The 19,702-nt window shown below is 66.6% G+C and overlaps 1 protein-coding gene across 10 annotated transcripts in view; it reads left to right on the top strand.

Annotated features, from left to right (window-relative positions):
- Nucleotides 1-14,615, top strand: part of AGRN (agrin) — a 32,827-nt gene extending 18,212 nt beyond the window's left edge. For 3 of the 10 annotated variants that reach the window (XM_027110645.1, XM_027110652.1, XM_027110651.1), the window contains 32 exons: nt 159-383; nt 472-696; nt 885-1,091; nt 2,167-2,385; nt 2,460-2,654; nt 2,806-3,006; nt 3,089-3,237; nt 3,324-3,429; nt 4,150-4,266; nt 4,349-4,513; nt 4,669-4,812; nt 4,919-5,043; nt 5,118-5,223; nt 5,316-5,630; nt 5,710-5,847; nt 6,297-6,424; nt 6,579-6,693; nt 6,773-6,892; nt 7,010-7,357; nt 7,583-7,775; nt 7,889-8,104; nt 8,571-8,800; nt 8,893-9,027; nt 9,126-9,222; nt 9,328-9,492; nt 9,588-9,699; nt 10,174-10,290; nt 10,417-10,609; nt 10,692-10,779; nt 12,015-12,239; nt 12,723-12,826; nt 13,179-14,613. In XM_027110645.1, the coding sequence (XP_026966446.1) occupies nt 159-383; nt 472-696; nt 885-1,091; nt 2,167-2,385; nt 2,460-2,654; nt 2,806-3,006; nt 3,089-3,237; nt 3,324-3,429; nt 4,150-4,266; nt 4,349-4,513; nt 4,669-4,812; nt 4,919-5,043; nt 5,118-5,223; nt 5,316-5,630; nt 5,710-5,847; nt 6,297-6,424; nt 6,579-6,693; nt 6,773-6,892; nt 7,010-7,357; nt 7,583-7,775; nt 7,889-8,104; nt 8,571-8,800; nt 8,893-9,027; nt 9,126-9,222; nt 9,328-9,492; nt 9,588-9,699; nt 10,174-10,290; nt 10,417-10,609; nt 10,692-10,779; nt 12,015-12,239; nt 12,723-12,826; nt 13,179-13,336 (5,381 nt within the window). In that variant the 3' untranslated portion in view covers nt 13,337-14,613. The other 7 variants (XM_027110646.1, XR_003433485.1, XM_027110647.1 and 4 more) reach the window with 7 other exon arrangements.
- Nucleotides 14,616-19,702: the final 5,087 nt, after the last annotated feature.

Genomic DNA, 19,702 nt, shown 5'->3' with positions numbered 1-19,702 from the left:
ACTGTGGTGACGGGGGTGGGGCCTGCAGTTGGCGGGGCGCGGGGGCGGGGCTGGAGCGGGCCTGAGTGAGGAGGGATGAGGAGGGCGGGGCCTGCGGTGAGGGGGTGCGCGGAGGGCCGGCCGCCGGCCAGTGTGACCCCACCCTGCTCCGCCCACAGGGACCAGGGACCCCTGCTCCAATGTAACCTGCAGCTTTGGCAGCACCTGTGCGCGCTCCGCAGATGGACTGACAGCCACGTGCCTGTGCCCTGCCACGTGCCTCGGGGCCCCCGAGGGCCCCGTGTGTGGCAGTGACGGCACTGACTACCCCAGCGAGTGCCAGCTCTTGCGCCAAGCCTGCGCCTACCAGGAAAACGTGTTCAAGAAGTTCGACGGCCCTTGCGGTGAGCGCTACCCCTGTGCGTGTAGCATGACCTCAGTCAGTGTGTGCACACTGCGGCAGTGCCCTGACCTCCGCCTTCCCGCCCCCAGACCCCTGCAAGGGCGCCCTCAACGAGCTGAGCCTCATCTGCCGTGTGGACCCACGCACGCGGCGCCCCGAGATGCTCCCGCGGCCAGAGAGCTGCCCTCCGAGGCAGGCGCCCGTGTGTGGGGATGATGGGGTTACCTATGGTAACGACTGCATCATGGGCCGAACCGGGGCCACCCGAGGCCTCCTCCTCCAGAAAGTGCGCTCTGGCCAGTGCCAGCCTCGAGGTGGGCGGCTCCTGGGGGAGGGCCCCGTCCTGGCACTCTGCATGACCCAGGGCCCCGCCTGTCCCCACCCTCCCCTGCATGCCTCATGGGTCCCCACTCATCACCTCGTGTGCCCGTGGGTCCCCTGCACATCCCAGAGTGGGGGCTGGCGTGGTACTCTGGCTCTTCTGATCTCCTTGCCCCCCCAGACCAGTGCCCAGAGGCGTGCAAGTTCAGTGCCGTGTGCCTGTCCCGCCGAGGCCGCCCCCGCTGTTCCTGCGACCGTGTCATCTGCGATGGGGCCTACAAACCCGTGTGCGCCCACGACGGGCACACATATGACAATGACTGCTGGCGCCAGCAGGCCGAGTGTCAGCAGCAGCGCAGCATCCCCGCCAAACGCCAGGGCCCGTGTGGTGAGCACCGTGGGTGGGCTCCGTGTTGCGAGCAGGCTGGGCCGGCAGTCCCTGCTGCCTGTCATCACATGCCATCTCCATCCTGAGTCATGCTTCTCCTCCCTGGGCTTGTGGGCGACAGCTGGTCACTCTGGGGAGCCTTGGCAGGGCTGTTGCCCGTCAGCGGGCTCTGGGGAGGTGGCATCTGTCAGGGACGTGCTTGCAGCACCTGGGAGGATGTGCGGCAGAGGCAGGGGTCCGTGGGCAGGCTCCCTGGGACCTGCCCGACAGCCCTCAAGTCCTCCAGGTGCCACACTCTTGGGACACACAGCCCCCTTAGAGGCAGCGTCTCAGTCGGGCTTCGAGGGACCAGGAATGGGCAGAGACAGCGCGTCCTGAGTGGACTGGGGCTCTGCCCACCTCTACCTCCGTCCCCGTCGGCCGGTCTGCCCATCTTTCCGGTCTCTCTTTCTGCGTCTGTTTCCTCTCCTCTGCTCTCCCTTCCCTCTTGGGTCCACCTCTTGTGTCTTCCAGCCTGACCTGCTGGCAGGATGAGGTACCGCGCCTGCCGCCAGGAGCCCACAGCCCGAGGTCTGCCCCCCGCGCGGCAGGGGGGGGTGGCTCGCTGCTGCCTGGCCTTGCGGTCCTCAGAGCAAGTGGACAGACACCTCCTCCCCCGTGTGGCCCTGGGTGTGGCTCTGGGTTGCAGACTCCTCCCCCCACAGAGAGAGCACCCCCACCCCCACGCATGGGTGTCCCAGGGCTGCTGGTGGTCAAGGGTCAGTGGCCTGGGTGGGCTGGTAAAGCTGGCCCTCCCACCAGCCCCTGAGACCAGTCCAGACGCTCCTGCGTCTAGAGGGCAGCCCCACCCCACACTCACGCCGGGACCTGGGGCCGTCTGAGTCTGTGTCCCTGCCCACGTGTGTCCGCGTCTGTCCCTTTCTCTGCTGTGTCCTGCGCATCCCGCCCTCCTCCTGGTCCACTCTTCCCACACCATCCCCACCCTGGGAAAGGGTCTGCTGCGTGGGGCTGGGGGCTTTGCGCGTCGCCTAGGAGAGCAGGTGGGGACCCTGCTGAGTGCCCACATTCTCCCCAGACCAGCCCCCGTCCCCGTGCCGCGGGGTGCAGTGTCCATTCGGGGCGATGTGTGCTGTGAAGAATGGGGAAGCCGAGTGTGCGTGTCAGCGAGCGTGTTCAGGCATCTACGATCCTGTGTGTGGCAGCGACGGCGTCACGTACGGCAGCACGTGCGAGCTGGAGGCTACGGCCTGCGCCCTTGGGCGGGAGATCCGGGTGGCTCGCCGAGGACCCTGTGGTCAGTGGTGGGTGAGTGGGTCTAGCTGGGGGGTGGCCGCCCTCGCCACTGTGGTGATGGAGCGTCCTCCCCAGACCGCTGTGGGCAGTGCCGCTTTGGAGCCCTGTGTGAGGCTGAGACCGGGCGCTGCGTGTGCCCCTCCGAGTGCGTGGCCTCGGCCCAGCCCGTGTGCGGCTCTGACGGGCGCACGTATGCCAGCGAGTGTGAGCTGCACGTGCACGCCTGCACACGCCAGATCAGCCTGCACGTGGCCTCGGCTGGACCCTGCCGTGAGTGGGGCTGGGGGCGCCTGGCGGGCTGTGGTCCCGTGGCCTTGGCTGGACCCTGCCGTGAGTGGGGCTGGGGGCGCCCGGTGGGCTGTGGTCCCGTGCCTCCTCCACCCAGTATCAGCTGACCCCCGCCCGGCCCCGCCTTCTGCAGAGACCTGCGGAGACACAGTGTGCGCCTTCGGGGCCGTGTGCTCGGCGGGGCGGTGCGTGTGTCCCCGGTGCGAGCGCCCTCCGCCCGGCCCCGTGTGTGGCAGCGACGGCGTGACCTACCGCAGTTCCTGCGAGCTCCGCGAGGCGGCCTGCCAGCAGCAGATGCAGATAGAGGAGGCCCGGGCGGGGCCGTGTGAGCAGGGTAGGCTCGGGGGCAGCTGGTGTGGGCTGCTGGGCGCCAGCCTCGGCTGGGACCCCGAGATGATCTGGCCTCCTCCCCACAGCCGAGTGCGGCTCGGGAGGCTCGGGCTCTGGAGAGCATGGTGAGTGTGGGCAGGAGCTGTGCCAGCAGCGAGGTGGCATCTGGGATGAGGACTCAGAGGACGGGCCGTGCGTCTGCGACTTCAGCTGCCAGAGCGTCCTGAGGAGCCCGGTGAGGCGCCCCCCCCCCCTGACTCCCACTGGGCAGTGAGGCAGGGGCCGTGACCGCCCACACCTGCCCTGACACCCTTCCTGCAGGTGTGCGGCTCGGACGGGGTCACCTACCGCACCGAGTGTGAGCTGAAGAAGGCCAGGTGTGAATCGCGGCCAGAGCTGTACGTCGTGGCCCAGGGAGCCTGCAGTGGTGAGTGGGCGTGCGGGCGTGTCCGGCTGTGTGTGGGCACACATGTGCCTGTTCAAAGGTACGTGTGCCTACGGGTGTGAGGCTTGTGGGGGTCCATGTCTTGTTCGAAGTTGTTGCGTGTATGCTGTGGTGGGCGTGTGTGAACACGTGTATCGTGTTTGCAGTGTGTGCTGTTAGTGTATATCCGCATTTGTGCAGCTGTGGTGCGTGGACGTGTGTGCCTGCCAGTCAGCAAGTGTGCACTGAGCACCTACTGTGTGCAAGGGGGCATCAGTGAACCAGCGAGGCCCACCCTCCGGGCGCTTTTTCTTCTGGGAGGAGACTGATGGTGACCGGCAATCGTTGTATCTTTGTGCACGCACAGGTGCTCCTGTGTGTGTCTGTGCGCGGGGGAATGTGGTGTACATGTGTGCCTGCCACCTTGCAAAGGCCTGCTAATCCGAGCGTGTGGCTCTGGTTGTATGTGTGTGCACGGGGCTTCACGTCCACTATCTGTGGGCGTTTCACATGTTGCTGGTACTCGGTGTGCAGACACGTCATTGTTCTCATGTGCGGTATGGGGTTCCCGCCTGTGACCCGAGCTGCAGACCCATGGGCCCTGGTGGGAGCCGGCATCTGGAGGGCTGAGTGGTGAGGGTGGGGGCGGTTGAGGCAGAGGGGCCGTGCCCAGGTGGAGCGTCTGGCCCTGCCTGGCATCTCAACCCCTGCCCCTCCCTGCAGCCCCCACCTTGGCCCCGCTGCTGCCTGCGGTTCCCCTGCACTGCGCTCAGAGCCCCTACGGCTGCTGCCTGGACAACATCACTGCTGCCCGGGGCGTGGGCCTGGCCGGCTGCCCTAGTGAGTACCCGAGCCTGGCCCTGACCCGCAGCCAGGCAGAGCCACGCAGCTGCGGTGACCCTGCCTTGCCCTGGCCTTGCAGGCTCGTGCCAGTGCAACCCCCACGGTTCCTACGGTGGCACCTGTGAACCGGCCACAGGCCAGTGCTCCTGCCGCCCGGGCGTGGGGGGCCTCAAGTGTGACCGCTGCGAGCCCGGCTTCTGGAACTTCCGTGGCATTGTCACCGATGGCCGGAGTGGCTGTACCCGTGAGTGACGGGGCCCACGATCGGTCCCCAGCTGAGCACTGCTGCCTGCCCACCCTGTCCCTGCTTTCCTCATCCCCCCTGGCAGGGGCTGGGCCAGGCCCTGGAGCCCGCGGGGAAGCCGGACACAGGTCTCAGCCTCTTCTCCTGCCTCCCAGCCTGCAGCTGTGACCCCCAGGGGGCCGTGCGGGACGACTGTGAACAGATGACCGGGCTGTGTTCCTGTAAGCCCGGGGTGGCCGGACCCAGGTGCGGGCAGTGTCCAGACGGCCGTGCCCTGGGCCCTGCTGGCTGTGAGACAGGTGAGGGCCAGACCTGGCACTGCCCCTGGCCCCCTGTGCTGGGGATGAGGCCGTCATAGGGACGGGGTTTCCTGAGCCAGTGGGCTCTCCCGTGTCTGTGCCCCAGGCTCCCCGGCACCCAAGACCTGTGCTGAGATGCCTTGTGAGTTCGGGGCGTCCTGCGTGGAGGAGGCTGGCTCCGCCCACTGCGTATGCCCAACACCCGCCTGTCCAGGGGCCAATGCTACCAAGGTGAGGGATGGGTAGTGTGGAGGGTGGAGGGGTGCGGAGGGGCCTCCCCCCAGCATCCGTGTCCTGTGCCCCAGGTCTGTGGGTCAGATGGAGTCACCTACGGTGACGAGTGCCAGCTGAGGACCATCGCCTGCCGCCAGGGCTTGGACATCTCTATCCAGAGCCTCGGCCCTTGCCAGGGTAAGGCCTCACCCACTGCCCCAGACTGACCAGGAAGGCCTGACCCTGCTCTGACCACCGGCCCCGCCACCTGGAATCTCCTCTCCTTACAGAAGACATCACTTCCGGCCCCCGTCCGACATCTGCCTCTGTGGCCCCCTCAGGGCTTGACCTGAGCAAGGTGCTGCTGCCTCCACCCGGCGCCCTCCCCCCGGCTCCCAGCAGCACCGCTCGACCCGCATCGCAACCTTGGACCACTGCCAGCGTCCCCAGGACCGCCGCAAGGCCTGTGCTGACCATGCCTCCCACGGCCCCCTCCCCGGCAGCCAGCCTCGCCACATCTGCCTTTGGCGAATCTGGCAGCGCCGATGGGAGTGGCGACGAGGAGCTGAGTGGTGACTTGGAGGCCAGTGCGGCTGGCTCAGGAGGTGAGCACAGGCTCCGGGACGTGGGGGCAGGGCCCAGGAGGGCTGCATCTGGGGCTGGGCTCAGACGGCACCTCCCCAGGACTCGAGCCCCCTGAGAGAGACAGCGCTGGGACCCCCGGGCCACCCATGGAGAGGGCGTCCTGCTACAACTCGCCTATGGGCTGCTGCTCAGATGGCAAGACACCCTCACTGGACGCAGAGGGCTCCAACTGTCCTGGTGAGTGGGTGGCCGGGGGCCTGGGTGGAGCGTGTGGAATGGCCTGGACACATCCAGAGACGCTGTCTCTCCTCCCGGCCGCAGGCCTGTCCAGCAGGTGGGCGCCCAGGCTTTGTGATCTTCTGATTTTAGCCCACATGTGCAGGCGGTCTTGGGGATTCAGTACATGCACACGTAACGTGTGTTCTCGGCCCCCGCACACGCGTGGGTGCCCAGGACCCCGTGGCTAACCTGTTTTTCCTGTGCAAGCCGGCCTGGGGCACTGCTCCGAGGAGTCTGTCTGGTAACCGATGCCAGCCCTGCCCCGGGGTCCGCACTAACCTCATGACCATCTGACTAACCGCCACCCGCCCTGCACCCCGCGTGGCTCACTGCTGGGGCCTGTGCCCACGGCTGGCCCAGAGGCCAGGCAGGTGCCGGGCAGGACCTCACTGCTCCCTCCCCCACAGCCACCAAGGTGTTCCAGGGTGTGCTGGAGCTCGAGGGGGTTGAGGGGCAGGAGCTGTTCTACACGCCGGAGATGGCCGACCCCAAGTCCGAGCTGTTTGGGGAGACGGCCAGGAGCATCGAGAGCGCGGTAAGTGTGGGGCCGTGGCCAGGGTGGCAGCCCCTACCCAGCCACTGGCCTTTTTCCCAGGACAGACCCAGAGAAGCGCTGTGGGGGCGGGAGGAGGGCCCAACAGTCCAGCCTGGGCAGCTTCCCGGAGCCCTAACTCACTCTCCACCCGCAGCTGGATGATCTCTTCCGGAACTCGGACCTTAAGAAGGACTTTCGAAGTGTCCGCCTGCGGGACTTGGGGCCCGGCGACTCCGTCCGAGCCATCGTGGATGTGCACTTCGACCCCAGTGAGCCCCCACCCCAGGCCCTCCGGGAAGTGGGGGGCTGCCCTGGCCTCCACCATGCTCAGGGTCCCTCCTCCACCAGCCACAGCCTTCAGGGCACCCGATGTGTGCCAGGCCCTGGTCCGGCAGATCCAGGCATCCAGGCGCCGGTCACTGGGCGTGAGGCGGCCTCTGCAGGAACACGTGCGGTTCATGGACTTCGGTGAGAGCCTGGTCCGGCCGCCAGCCACAGCTTGTCCCCACCCTCCGTCCCCCACGCCGCGCACTGCGCTTGGGATCCCTGCTCCTTGCGGATCCTGACAGCTTCCCCTACCCCCAGACTGGTTTCCTGCGTTCTTCACGGGAGCCACCCCTGCTGCAGCCACGGCCAGAGCCACCACTGTGGCCCGCCTGCCACCTTCAGCTGTGACCCCTCGGGCCCTCTATCCCAGTCACACAAGCCGGCCCGTCAGCAGGATCACAGTGCCCTTCACCGCGCGCCAACCCCCCACCCCTGCCCCTAGCCATATGCCTGCACACTGGCCCTCGCCCCCAGGCATCCTGCAGCCCCCAAGGCCCTGTGACTCCCAGCCCTGCCTCCACGGGGGGACCTGCCAGGACCAGGGCTCAGGTGGAGACTTCACCTGCCGCTGCACAGCGGGCAGGGGGGGCGCTGTCTGCGAGCAGGGTAAGGTCATCCACGCGGGGGAGGGGCAGGGAGGCAGAGGGGGCCAGGTTGGGGAGGGCCGGGCCGCCGGGAGTGGGGGGCCGGGCAGGGGGGCCAGGCTGGGGTGAGCGGCCGGTTGGACTCCCTGGCCCAGCGCTGGGGACAGGGTTGGGGGTTTCGGACCGGCAGTCAGAGCCCGGGCAGCTGGGTCCTCTGTGCCCTCCACTGCCCCTCCGTCTCCTGCAGCACCACGCCCCTCCGTGCCGGCCTTCGGGGGCCACTCCTTCCTGGCCTTCCCCACCCTCCGTGCCTACCACACCCTGCGTCTGGCGCTTGAATTCCGGGCGCTGGAGCCCCAGGGTCTGCTGCTGTATAACGGCAATGCCCGGGGCAAGGACTTCCTGGCACTGGCGCTGCTGGGGGGCCGCGTGCAGCTCAGGTGGGTGGCGGGCGGTTGGGGGGGTCAGGGATGAGGGTGGGGGTTGGAGGGCAGGGCCAGCCCGTGGTCCTGGCTCCGTTTGGCTGTCCCAAGCGCCTGTTCCCGCCCCCCAGGTTCGACACAGGTTCGGGGCCCGCGGTGCTGACCAGCTCAGTGCCCGTGCAGCCCGGCCGGTGGCATCACCTGGAGCTGTCTCGGCACTGGCGCCAGGGCACTCTCTCGGTGGACGGTGAGACCCCTGTCCTGGGCCAGAGCCCCAGTGGCACTGACGGCCTCAACCTGGACATGGACCTTTTTGTGGGTGGCGTCCCGGAGGACCAGGCTTCCGTGTGAGCATGGAGGAGGGTGGTGTGGCCCCGACCACAGACCCCCGACCTTGGCCCTGATCCCTGACTCTTGGGGTGGCATCCAGGAGGTCCAAGCTCCCTGTGGATAGCAAAGGGGTTGGAAGTGTGGGTGTGGACCACGGCTGTGACGCTGGCCGCAGCCCCAGCCCTTGACCGTGATCCCGATTCTGTCCTGATGCTGAGGACCAAGCTGCCGTGTCATCACCTGGGAGGGGCTGGGCTGGCCCTGACCCTCAGTCCCGACCCTTGACTCAGCCCAACCCGCCTCCTGATTCTGTGGGTTGACTGTCCATCTTGTGAGGACCAAAAGAGGGGTCGGGGACGGGTAGCAGCCCTGACTCACGACCCCGGCTGACTGAGGGACGCCCGTGGCACAGCTGGTTGTGAGAGAGGACAGACAGCTCTGGTCTCTGGCCTGTGGCCCCTGACCCTCTCATCTCGGTGGCAGGGTGCTCGAGCGGACCTCTGTCGGCGTCGGGCTTAGGGGCTGCATCCGCTTGCTGGACGTCAACAACCAGCAGCTGGAGCTGAGTGACTGGCAGGGGTCTGCGACCCGAAGCTCTGGAGTGGGCGAGTGCGGGGACCACCCCTGTGTGCCTAACCCCTGCCTCGGCGGGGCCCCGTGCCAGGCCCTGGAGGCCGGCATGTTCCACTGTCGGTGCCTACCCGGCCGCTTTGGTGAGGGCGGGCCCTGGGCCGGGTGCTGGGGGGACTTGTGTGTCTGTGCTTGGAACTCAGGCCTCCCGGGACCCCAACCTGCCTCCCTCCAGGCCCGACCTGTGCTGACGAGAAGGACCCTTGTCAGCCGAACCCCTGCCATGGGGCAGCCCCCTGCCGCGTGCTGCCCCAGGGCGAGGCCAAGTGCGAGTGCCCTCGGGGCCGGGAGGGCAGCCTCTGCCAGACAGGTGGGGACAGCGGTGCTCAGGGCAGGGAGGGCGGTGGGGGCTCTGGGGCTCTGGGGTCAGGGCCCGGCACCCTGTGTGATCGTCTCCTGTCCTCGCAGTCTCAGAGCGCGAGAATAGCCAGCCTTTCCTGGCCGACTTCAGCAGCTTCTCCTACCTGGAGCTGAAAGGCCTGCACACCTTTGAGCGGGACCTGGGGTCAGTTGGGCAGAGGGGTCGATGAGGGGAAGCGGCCCCCAACCCCATCCAGCCATGGGGTGAGGGGGCATCGAGACACCCCTGCCTGCCCTCATGTGACCCCAGGGAGAAGATGGCGCTGGAGGTGGTGTTCCTGGCCCGGGGTCCCAGCGGCCTGCTCCTCTACAACGGGCAGAAGACAGACGGCAAGGGCGACTTCGTGTCGCTGGCACTTCACGACCGTGTCCTGGAGTTCCGCTACGACTTGGGCAAGGGGGCAGCGGTCATCAGGTGGGCCTCACGGGGTGCAGGGGGCTGGCCTCAGGCCCCTGCCGGGCAGGCCGGCAGAGCCCCAGTGCGCTCACGGCGCCCCACCCCACCTCCAGGAGCAAGGAGCCAGTGGCCCTGGGCGCCTGGACCAGGGTCTCTCTGGAGCGAAACGGACGCAAAGGAGCCATGCGGGTCGACGATGGGCCCCGTGTGCTGGGGGAGTCCCCGGTGAGCTGAGCGAGTGTCTCCAGGGCTGCCCCCCTGCTCGCCGCCGCCCTCCCCCTCCCGGGAGGCGCGCGGCCCCGCCCCATAGCCCGAGCTCACTGAACTGTTTTCTCTCCTCTGCCCTGGGCCTCTGTCTGTGTCTCCTCTCTGCTCTCACTGCTCCCTGGCCCTCGCTCTGCAACCCCACCCCGCTCGCTCTCCGCTCTCCGCTCTCCGCTCTCCGCTCTTCGGATGCCAGAAATCCCGCAAGGTACCGTCTCCTCTCATCCTGCCTCCTTCCTCTTCTGCCGCCTCCGCCCCTAGCGTAGCTCCGCCCCCACTAAGCCCGTGTGGCCTTGTCTGTGATGAACGCTGCTTCCAGCAGGCTGGAGGGCGCGGGGTGGGTCATCACCGCGGGCGGGCCCTGGTCTGGGGCTCGAGCTGTTCCTGCACGGTGGGTGGGCTCCACACCCCTCAGCCCGCTGCACCTCCCCCCAGGTGCCGCACACCGTCCTCAACCTGAAGGAGCCGCTCTACGTGGGGGGGGCCCCTGACTTCAGCAAGCTGGCCCGGGCAGCCGCCGTGTCCTCTGGCCTGGATGGTGCTATCCAGCTGGTGCGTGGGGCGGGGGCGGCGCCCTGGCACAGTCTCGAGGAAGGGCCCATCCCAGAGGGGCTTCTGTCCTCCTGGGATGGGGGCCGCCCGGGCAGGCTGGACAGAGGCTCTCGCTCCCGTCCCCAGGTCTCCCTGAACGGCCGCCAGCTGCTGACCCGGGAGCACGTGGTGCGGGCGGTGGGTGTCTCGTCCTTTGCAGACCACCCTTGTACCCAGGCCGGGGGTCACCCTTGCCTCAACGGGGCCTCCTGTCTCCCTCGGGAGGCCTCCTACGAGTGCCTGTGTCCTGGGGGCTTCTCAGGGCTGCACTGCGAGAAGGGTGAGCGCTTCTGGCACAGGGCCAAGGCTGGACGGGGCGGGGGGAGCCTGCCCGAGACCGCACTCACCCCGCTGTCTCTCAGGCCTGATTGAGAAGTCGGCCGGGGACTTGGACACACTGGCCTTTGACGGACGGACCTACATCGAGTACCTCAACGCCGTGGCAGAGAGGTAGTGTGCCCTCCGGAGCCAGGCGCCCCTCCGCCCTCCGCTCTCTGGTCCTGTCTGCGCAGCCGCACAGGGCTAGCTGCGGGACCCTCCACTCCGGCCCCCGGCTCTGTGCCCACCTCCGCCCCTCCTCCACCCTCCTTCCTTCTCACTGTCTCTGTCTCTTTGATTCCAAGCGAACTGACCAATGAGATCCCAGCGTAAGTAGCTCCGCCTCCACCCTCACTGTCACCATCCTCTGCTCCCCACCCACCGGGCAGCACATCCCAGGGTGGGCGAGGGCAGAACTTTCCATCCCCAGTGGAGGAGGACGGGGCTTCGGGGGAGCTGTTGGTGCTGCCGGGGCTCCGTTTCCCCGCTTGAAAGTGGGGAGCCGCCCCTTCCCAGATGCGTGGAATGCCCCCTGCAACTACTCCCCTCGCCGCGTGGCACAGGCACAGCGTGTGCGCGTGCGCACACTTGCAAACGTGCACATTCGTGCCCACGTGTCTGTGTGCATACACGAGCACGTGTGTCTCAGTGTGCACACGAGTCCATGTGCTCCCATGTGTGCGCACACCCACGTGTATGGGGGGCCATCCGGGGGTCTCTCCCGACCAGGGGCCCTCGGTCTTCGTTCTGTGTCGCCCGTGCCCCAGCTGTTTCCTCTGCACCTGGCCTGGGCCGTGCCTACCAGCTCTGTGTCTGCCCATGTGTGTTGCATGTGTCATGGCTAGGGCTCTGTGGTGGGTGGAGCCGACACCCCAGGGTCCTGTGTGTCTTCCATGGATGCTTGCTCCGCCTGCCTTCCACTGGTGGAGACGGGGTGTGGGGAGGGGCTGCTGCTGGGTCCCGCCCCACCCCACACTACAGCCTGTCTGTGCCCCTGCTCACCTGCCTCCCTCTCTTCCTGCATCTAAGCCCTGAAACTCTGGATTCCAGGGCCCTTCCCAGGTGAGCAGCGGCCCCTGGCCCCTGCCGTCTGCCTGTTGCCTTCCCATCTCTCTGAGCATCTCTCTGCCGAGCTGTCCCTGTGTCTGTCCACCTCACTCCTCTGATTGCCCGTCTGGCCCCACCTCCCACTATCCATCTCTCGGCCCATCTGTCCCACTGGTGGTGTCCACCAGCTGCCCATCCAGCTGCCCCGGTGGCACCACTAGCCCTCATGGCCTCTGTAGTCATGCCCCTCACCTTCCTACCACCCCTACCCCATCCCCACCACCCTCCCAAGAGGTCCTGACCAGCCCTCTGCCCACCAGCGAGAAGGCGCTACAGAGCAACTACTTTGAGCTGAGCCTGCGCACCGAGGCCACGCAGGGGTTGGTGCTGTGGAGTGGCAAAGCCACAGAGCGGGCCGACTACATCGCACTGGCCATCGTGGACGGGCGCCTGCAACTGGCTTATGACCTGGGCTCCCAGCCCATGGTGCTGCGCTCCACTGTACCAGTCAGCACCAACCGCTGGTTGCGGGTCAGGGCACACAGGTCAGCAGGGAGCCTGGGGCCACCGAGAATAGCAGCGGGCGCTGCCTGGACTTGCCCGGCCAGGGCATGCCTGGCCACTCGTGGCTAGGGTAGGAGTTTGTTAGGGGGAGGAGGGCGAGGAGGGCTGGTGGCCCGACCTGAGGTCACTGCCAGCGCGGGAGGAGGGATGAGAGGGTACAGGAGAAACAGTGATGGCCAGGGAACCCCTGATCTGAAAGGGGTTTCCCCGCTCTACCCAGACGCCGGCTGGGGACATGTCCCTCTGGTCTGAGCCTTGGCCGTCCCCTCCAGCAAAGCTTGACCCACAGGAGGTCCCCCTGCCCTTGGCCATCTCGTGCTCTCCTGGGGTCAGTGCCACTCCATCCTGGCCCCCAGGGGTGACACTTGGTGACGGTCCCCAGGGTGTGGTGTTGGGGCGAAAGGGATGGAGGGACCAGGACCTGGAGCCACCTGATGGCCTCACCCCACCCACCACGCCCCCAGGGAACAGAGGGAAGGCTCCCTTCAGGTGGGCAATGAGGCCCCTGTGACTGGTTCCTCCCCACTGGGTGCCACGCAGCTGGACACAGATGGAGCCCTGTGGTTGGGTGAGTGATTGGTGGGGGGGAAGCCAGGGGAGGGACAGCGAAGGGTCTCTGAGGGACAGGTCCCATCCCCTGGAGCTGACAACGAAGAGTGGCACCCGTGTCAGTGCTATCCAGGACAGCAGATGGGCTGGCTGGGGTGGGGCCCTCTCCCCTCCTGTCTTAGCCCCTGCTGTGCCCTGGGTGGTGTGGGGCCAGGAGGCTGGAGCTCGTCTGCTGGTCCCCTGGTCACCCCCGGGCACTGGCGGGCTGCAGGTAACTCACCTGGTCATTCAGATGCAGTGGGGCCCTCTGCCCGCCAGTGTCCGGCCTGCCTGTCACTGAGCCCGGTGACCTTTCCTCTGTCTTCCTGCAGGTGGCCTAGAGAAGCTGCCTGTGGGCCAGGCCCTGCCCAAGGCCTACGGCACGGGCTTCGTGGGCTGCCTGCGGGACGTGGTGGTGGGTCGGCGCCCGCTGAACCTGCTGGAGGATGCCGTCACCAAGCCGGACCTTCGGCCCTGTCCTGCCCCGTGAGCCACAATGCAGCCACGACCCACCCTGCTGTAATTATTTTCTATTTTTGTAAACTTGTTGCTTTTTTGATATGATTTTCTTGCCTATGTGTCAGCCGGAGGGACTGCTGGCCCGGCCTCCCTCCCGTCCAGGCAGGCGCGCTGCAGAGACAGACTTGGTGCCAAGGGACTCCAAGGGGTCGGGGGAGGAATGCTGCACATGGAGGGCCTGGCGCACTCAGCAGCCTCGGGACGTGCCCCTCTGCCTTGGGACACCGTGTCCTGGCCTCTCAGGCTGTGCCTTCCCCAAGTATCCACTCGTGCTGGCCCCTGTGTTCCCCAGCCTGTCGGAGGCCCCGCATACATACATTGCCCATGTTCCATCTGGCGAGGCCTGTGTCCCCAGAGCAGGTAGGCACTGTAGGGTTTAGGGTGCCCTTCCTCTGTGCAAGCCCCACGGGGCCTCTCTGGGTTCCCATCTGAGCCTCCCCTCCTCCCTGCCTATGCTGGGCGGGACCAGCCTCACCAGGGCCCGCCGAGCCCAGGCCTCCTGTGCCAGTCCTGTGAAACAATGTCACTGTTGACGCCATGCTGTGCCCCTCCCTCCAGCTGAGTCCACCTGTCCCAGGGCACTGGAGAGCAGAGGCCGGGCACAGGCCTGTTCAGGGCACCCTGGCCCGCAGCTGGCCCTGCCCATCCACCCAGCCACCCTGGACATGGCTGTGTCCCCCCTCCTCCCCCCAAGGCCCCACGAGGAGCCCTGAGAGGGCGTGGGGCCACTTGTGATGTGGTGGACGTCACTGCCTGCCTGCCGGGGGGGGCCAGCATCCCCTCCTGAGGATGCACGTCCAGGCCTGGCCACCAACCGCAGAGTCTTTATGTACTGATTTTATTTGACAGCTGGGGTGGCAGGGCTGTTGTCTTTCCTGTCCTGGCCCAAGGGCAGCTGAGGACGCCGCACAGCAAAGCTGTCCAGTTGTGGTGTGAGGAGGGGTTGTCCTTATCCAGGAGTGACCGGGGGCGGGCTGGGCGTCTAGGCAACACCAAGGGGCAGGTGCGGGGTGGCAGAGACGGCTGCAAAGCCAGAGACGCCTTAAACTGCAATGTTAGGTCTCATCTGGTCCCGTCCCCACAGCCGCCCTCACCTGTCCTGGCGGGGGTGGCAGCCCCTCCCCCAGCCCCTCCCCCAGCCCAGCCAGGCTGTCAGGCTCAGAGGCTGCAGGAGCCTCAGAAGTCCTGTTACTAACTCCAATTTGTGTTTGTGTCAATCACCGTGAAATAAAGTCTGAACACTTGCAAGAGGTGCTTGCATCTGTCCACACCAACACCACAGCGCTCAACCCCTCCTGGCCCTGCGCTCGCCCACCCGGCCAGTTCCTGTCCCGGGAGCTCCTCGCTGAGCTTCATGGTGGCATGCGGGCTTCAGGCTCTCTTAGGTGGCTCTGGATGGAGGAGGGGGTCCTGTGCTGGGGTGGGGGCTGCTTTTGGCGAGGAGACCCTGAGCGGCGAGTGCGCATACTGTTGTGCAAGGGGCTGGCCGGGTGGGCCCGTGAGGCCTGCACCCCAGGTCGCCTCCTTAGGGATGGCGGGCCTTGCGGGCAGGCTGCAGCCCCCGCCACGTGTGCATGTGTGTATGCGTCTGCACATGTATCAGCCTACGTCCGGGTGTCTGTGAGCACAGGATGGGAAGAGGGGCTGCGAGGAGAGCGGGCTGGCGGTACTAAGGGCAAGGAGGGCCTCTGGGGGAGCCAGGATGGGGTGGAGGTGAGGCCTGAGGGAAGGGGACCCTGGTGGGCCGGTGTGGGCTGGACACAGGGAGGGGGAGGCACTGACTGAGGAGCAGGGGCACCTGGGCAGGCCCCCTGCTGCGTCTGGAGTGGCTGGGTTGAGGGGCTGAGGCCGCCTGAGTGGAGTCCAGGAGGCCGTGGGCTACCAAGCAGAGGGGAAGCTGGGCTGAGGCCGGGCACGTGAGGGAGTAGGTGGGCTCGGCTGAGTGAGGGGAGAAGAGCCCCCCACGGTGGGAGGACCAGGAGAGGGTGCTCTGGGAGCTGATGCGTCCAGAAGGAGGGGCTCTCGGGGCAACCAGTGCTGAGGGTGCAGGACCCTCCAGGTTGTCAGGACAGTGAGGAAGAGGAGAAGCCAAGGAGGGCGAGGGGCACTCCAGCCTGCGCTCGGCACTGGTGGTGGTGATTTGGGATCAGGGCTTGCAAGCAGCAGAAGGTTCCAAGCTGGTGCTGTACCACTCCTGGAAAGGTGGGCGCGGGGGGGCGGCGTGGCGCTGGGCAGGCCCTGACGGTCCTAACGGGATCCCCAGGTTAGGAGCCCAGGCGATTGGCCAGAGGGCCCTAGGGAAAGCCGGCCTGGTGGGGGCACTTGTAGCAGGAGCAAAGGCCCTGAGGTCAAGGGGGTGTCAGCATCACTTAGGAAGTGTGGCGACTAGGCGGGTGGCAGAGGTGGGGAGAAGGGGAGCCGGCAGCCCAAGCTAGGACGGCTAAGAGGGAAGAGCTGGTTATCACGTGGGCTCCCACCTCCGCCCCTCTGTGGTCCCCCTCCGGGACGCGGGGCCGGTGGGACCTGTTCCACCCGCTTCTCTAGCTCCGAGCCCCTCCACCCAGGGTGCGGGGAGTGCAGCCCCTCCTCCCCCAGGACGGAGGCGGAGCTCGAAAGGTTCTTGGAAGGAAAGCACCCAGACGAACAGGACACATAATTAATCACTTAACGCGCCTCTCGGACCAGGGCCGCCTGGCGCCTTCGCCCTCCGAGCCCGTGATGTGGCGTGAGCCCCTCGTCCTGAAGCCCGGCGCCCTGGGGAACTGGTGCAACCTCCCAGTACCGTAGCGAGACCTGAGGGCGCGGCTCCTTTTAAGGGAGCTCGGGAGGGGCCGGACCTCTAAGGTGGGCGGAGCTCCGGTGGGCGGATCCTCGAGGTAGGCGGGGCCTCCTCCGTGCGGCCGGAGCACCCTGAGCCCAGCAGACATGACCTCGCGCAGGTGAGCCCGGCCTCCCGGTGGCCAGAAGCCGGGACCCCACCACGTGCGGTTCCGGCCGATGGGCGGGGACAGGGGGTGCGGGCGAGATGCTCCCCGGGACGTCTCCTGCTCCCGACCGGTGGCGCTCAGGCCCGACCTTCTGACACCTGCCCCCTTCCACGCGTCCCGGGCCAGCGAGGCCCAGCCTCACCCCGGCGGGTGGATAGGACTCTTTCCGATCGGGGGCTGGGTCTGGGTGGGGGTTCAGAGGTACCCTGACTCTAGGGAATGGATGGTGCTCTTGGGTGGCAGTGGCTGGAGCCTAGAGTGGGCAGCACGTGTCAGGTCAGTAACAGACCCTCTCTCACTCCCCTGGACTCCTTGCTTTGTTCCAGGCTCCCTTTGGGCCACCAGAGATGTGTTACACCTGGTGGGGCCCCCCGTTTCCCCAGTCCTGAAACTGGGGCCATCCTGGAGGCTCTGGTCTCCCCCTCTAGTTGTGGCCCCTTGACCTGCAAGGATCAGCCCTCCCTTGACAGGCTCATCCCCCACCCCGACCCGACCCTCCTAAGGACCAAGTTTAGGGGTGAGCTCCCTGGCAGGGGTGTGTGTGAGAGCCGGGACGGGGCTCAAGTCAAGCCAGCTTCTGGCCTCCATGAAGAGGGAAGACGGGACTTGCCTTTCCTGCCCTTTCCACCAGACCGCCCCCCCACCCCGGGTGTGCACACACTCCTGTGAGCTCAGACCCCAGCTGGATGTGGACATCTGTGGCGAGCCACAGTTGTGAGACGCCTGTCGCCACTTCCTGGCACATCCGGAACAGCCCCTCTGGGGTTTGGTGAAGCTGGAGGTCACAGGGAGGGTCGCCCTAAGACCCCGAGTGACTCCCTAGATCAGTGAGGGGGCCGGACAAGATCTGATCTGCGGGGCCAGGGCAGTGCGTCAGCGGTGAGGGGTGTGGTGAGCCTGGCACGGTGGCCTCCGGCAGGGTCGAGGGCCCTCTTAGGCTCCAGAATAGTGGAAGTGGGTTGGGTCTCCAGGAACCTGTCAGCCCCAGAGCCCTGCAATTCCCAGGTTTAACATCCAGCTGGAGCTCAGGCAGGAGGATGTTTTGGGCTCTGCCTGGAACCAACCCTCGGGCTCCACTGGCCTCACTCCTTCTTGTCCCCCAGACAAGTTCTGGTGCTCAGAAAAGGTCATGTCCGCGTCATGTGCATGTGACCCTGGGCCAGCCTGGGAAAGCCCCAGTGCGGCTCTGCCTGCCCTCGCCAACCCTCCCTGCCCCGCCCTGTGATGGCCTTCTGGACGGTCCCTCCTCTGGCCCCCGGGTCCCTGCCCACGCCCCTATCGGGCCTGGGCAGGCCCAACCAAGTCCCAAGCGAAGCCCATCCCCCTACACCTGCCCCCACCCTGTGGCGCCTCCCCTTCGCCCTGTGGTTTGTGGGTCAACGGGCACCGTCATCGGCACCACTCGCCCCAGGACTCCGGTGCTGTGGGCAGGGCTGGGCGCAAGTCCTGCCTACTGCTGCTGCTTGATGTGTTGATATTGGTGCTCGGGAAGGAGCCGGGTCCTATAGGGAGCTGCTGAACACCCTCGAGCTCCCCTCTGTTCCAGATTGGAGAGGAAAGCGTGTCTCTGGTTAGTTCGGTTCTGCATAGACAGGACAGGCCTTGGTTGAGGTTCCTCTGGGACCAGGAGGGGCTGGGGGCAAGGAGATGGAGAAGAACACTGACTGTGCTCTGGGGTCCCCAGCCCTGGAGTCCCAGCCTGGGACCCTCCCCACTTGTCTGTGTATCTCCCACCATCATGACAATGTCTTCCCTGCAGGTGTGTCCAGCCCCTGTACCGTGTGTGTAAGCGTGTCAACAGGCCATTCGTGGGTCTCCCAGGGTCCCAGGGTTGGAGCTGTACCATCCACAGCTGGGACACCAAGGCCACACAGCAAGCTGGACCAGACAGTGGCCAGTGGGTTCAGGCTGGGCTGTTCTCGGACTCCGGGGCACTGACTGGGCTCAGCTTGGCCTTGGCAGGCCCAGGCTGTTAGACCCATGGGGAGCCCAGCGTGCCCTGCCCACCTCACCTGCCCCTCTCCCAGGCCTGCCTGACCATGTGACCAGGGCAGAGCTGAGTCACCGACCTGCCACCGAGCAGGGAGCCCTTTGGCACAGAAGTGACCCTGGTGTGGAGACTGGAGACGGGACTGCAGCCTCCCCACCTCGTCCCGCCCCTCAGCCTGGGGCCGCCGGCTGCGCCAGCCTGCGGACACCTGGCTCCACCGCTAGGCCTGGTCGGGGGAGTGAGGCCTACCTTGGCCTGGGGTTGCAGCTGCTGTGGCCTCTCAGGATCCCCACCCCTGGAGATTTCCACCCAATAGACCCGGGGCAGCTTTCGGGGAGGAGAGAGGGACGGAGAGTGTGAGCGAGAGTCCCAGAAAGGACAAACAATATGCCCTTCACCTTGCTCTGTGGCTTTGATGCTGGGCCTCCACCCTCTGCCCCTGGTCCCACACTCTGGGCATCGCCCATCTTGGACTGGCGTCTGAGGCTGCTGGGACTGGGGGAGGTGGCATCTGGGCACAGGATGTGGTTCAGCAGAGTGGGTGGCCCCAGGGTGGGGGAGTCGGAGGCTTTCCTTTGGGTTCCAGTGTCCCCCACACACACACTGCCGCGTGCGTCTCTGACGGCACGAGGCCTTCGCCCTTTTCCTGGTGGCCTCGCCTGCTGTCCTGTGATTGGCCCTGGAGGTCATCATGTGGCAGCTCCTCCCCCTGGAAGCCTTCCCTGGCAGCTTCATCTGCTGAACCACTCAACCAAATAGCCCCCAGGTCCCACTCCTCTAGAGCCAGCGCGGGAGGGAGCTTGAGACCCCAGGCCCAGAAAGTGCCCCGGAAGCGCCTGGCTGGTGGTAGCCCTCCTTCCCCCGGGGCGAGCTGGATAGGCGCTCTGGGTGGCCCTGTGCAGGTCACCTGAGCTTCTGGGCCTCTCTGAACCAGTACATGGACCCTGGGGAGCCATGGAGGTCAGAACGGAGCCTGTCCTCCCCCGGGGCTCATGTCTGGTGATGAAGACACGGGAGACAGGTAAACGCAGAAGCCTGTACGTGCCCGTCTGCTGTTGCAGGTGCCACACATGGAAGGTGGGCCAGTGATGCAGCTGCAGCGTTGATGGCAGGGGCCGCGGGATGGTCAGGGAGGGAGCGTGAGCCGTGCCCCGTAGGGCCGGCTGGAGGCGGCCAGATGCGGAGTGACGTCAGTGAACAGAGAGATGGCCAATAGGGGAAGGGGCTTTCTAGTGGGGGGTCCTTGAGGTGTGTGTGAGCATCCTGAGAGCCACGCAGGACCACTGGCAAGGTTTAAACGGCTCTGATGTGCATTTTCTGAGAACCCCTCTGTCTGCCATGGCTCTGCTGAGGGTGAAGC

Source organism: Aethalodelphis obliquidens, unplaced genomic scaffold, assembly GCF_003676395.1.
Source record: "Aethalodelphis obliquidens isolate GAN/ISIS:26980383/991018 unplaced genomic scaffold, ASM367639v1 scaffold9, whole genome shotgun sequence".
NCBI lineage: Eukaryota > Metazoa > Chordata > Mammalia > Artiodactyla > Delphinidae > Aethalodelphis > Aethalodelphis obliquidens.
This window is presented reverse-complemented; position numbering and strand designations above follow the sequence as displayed.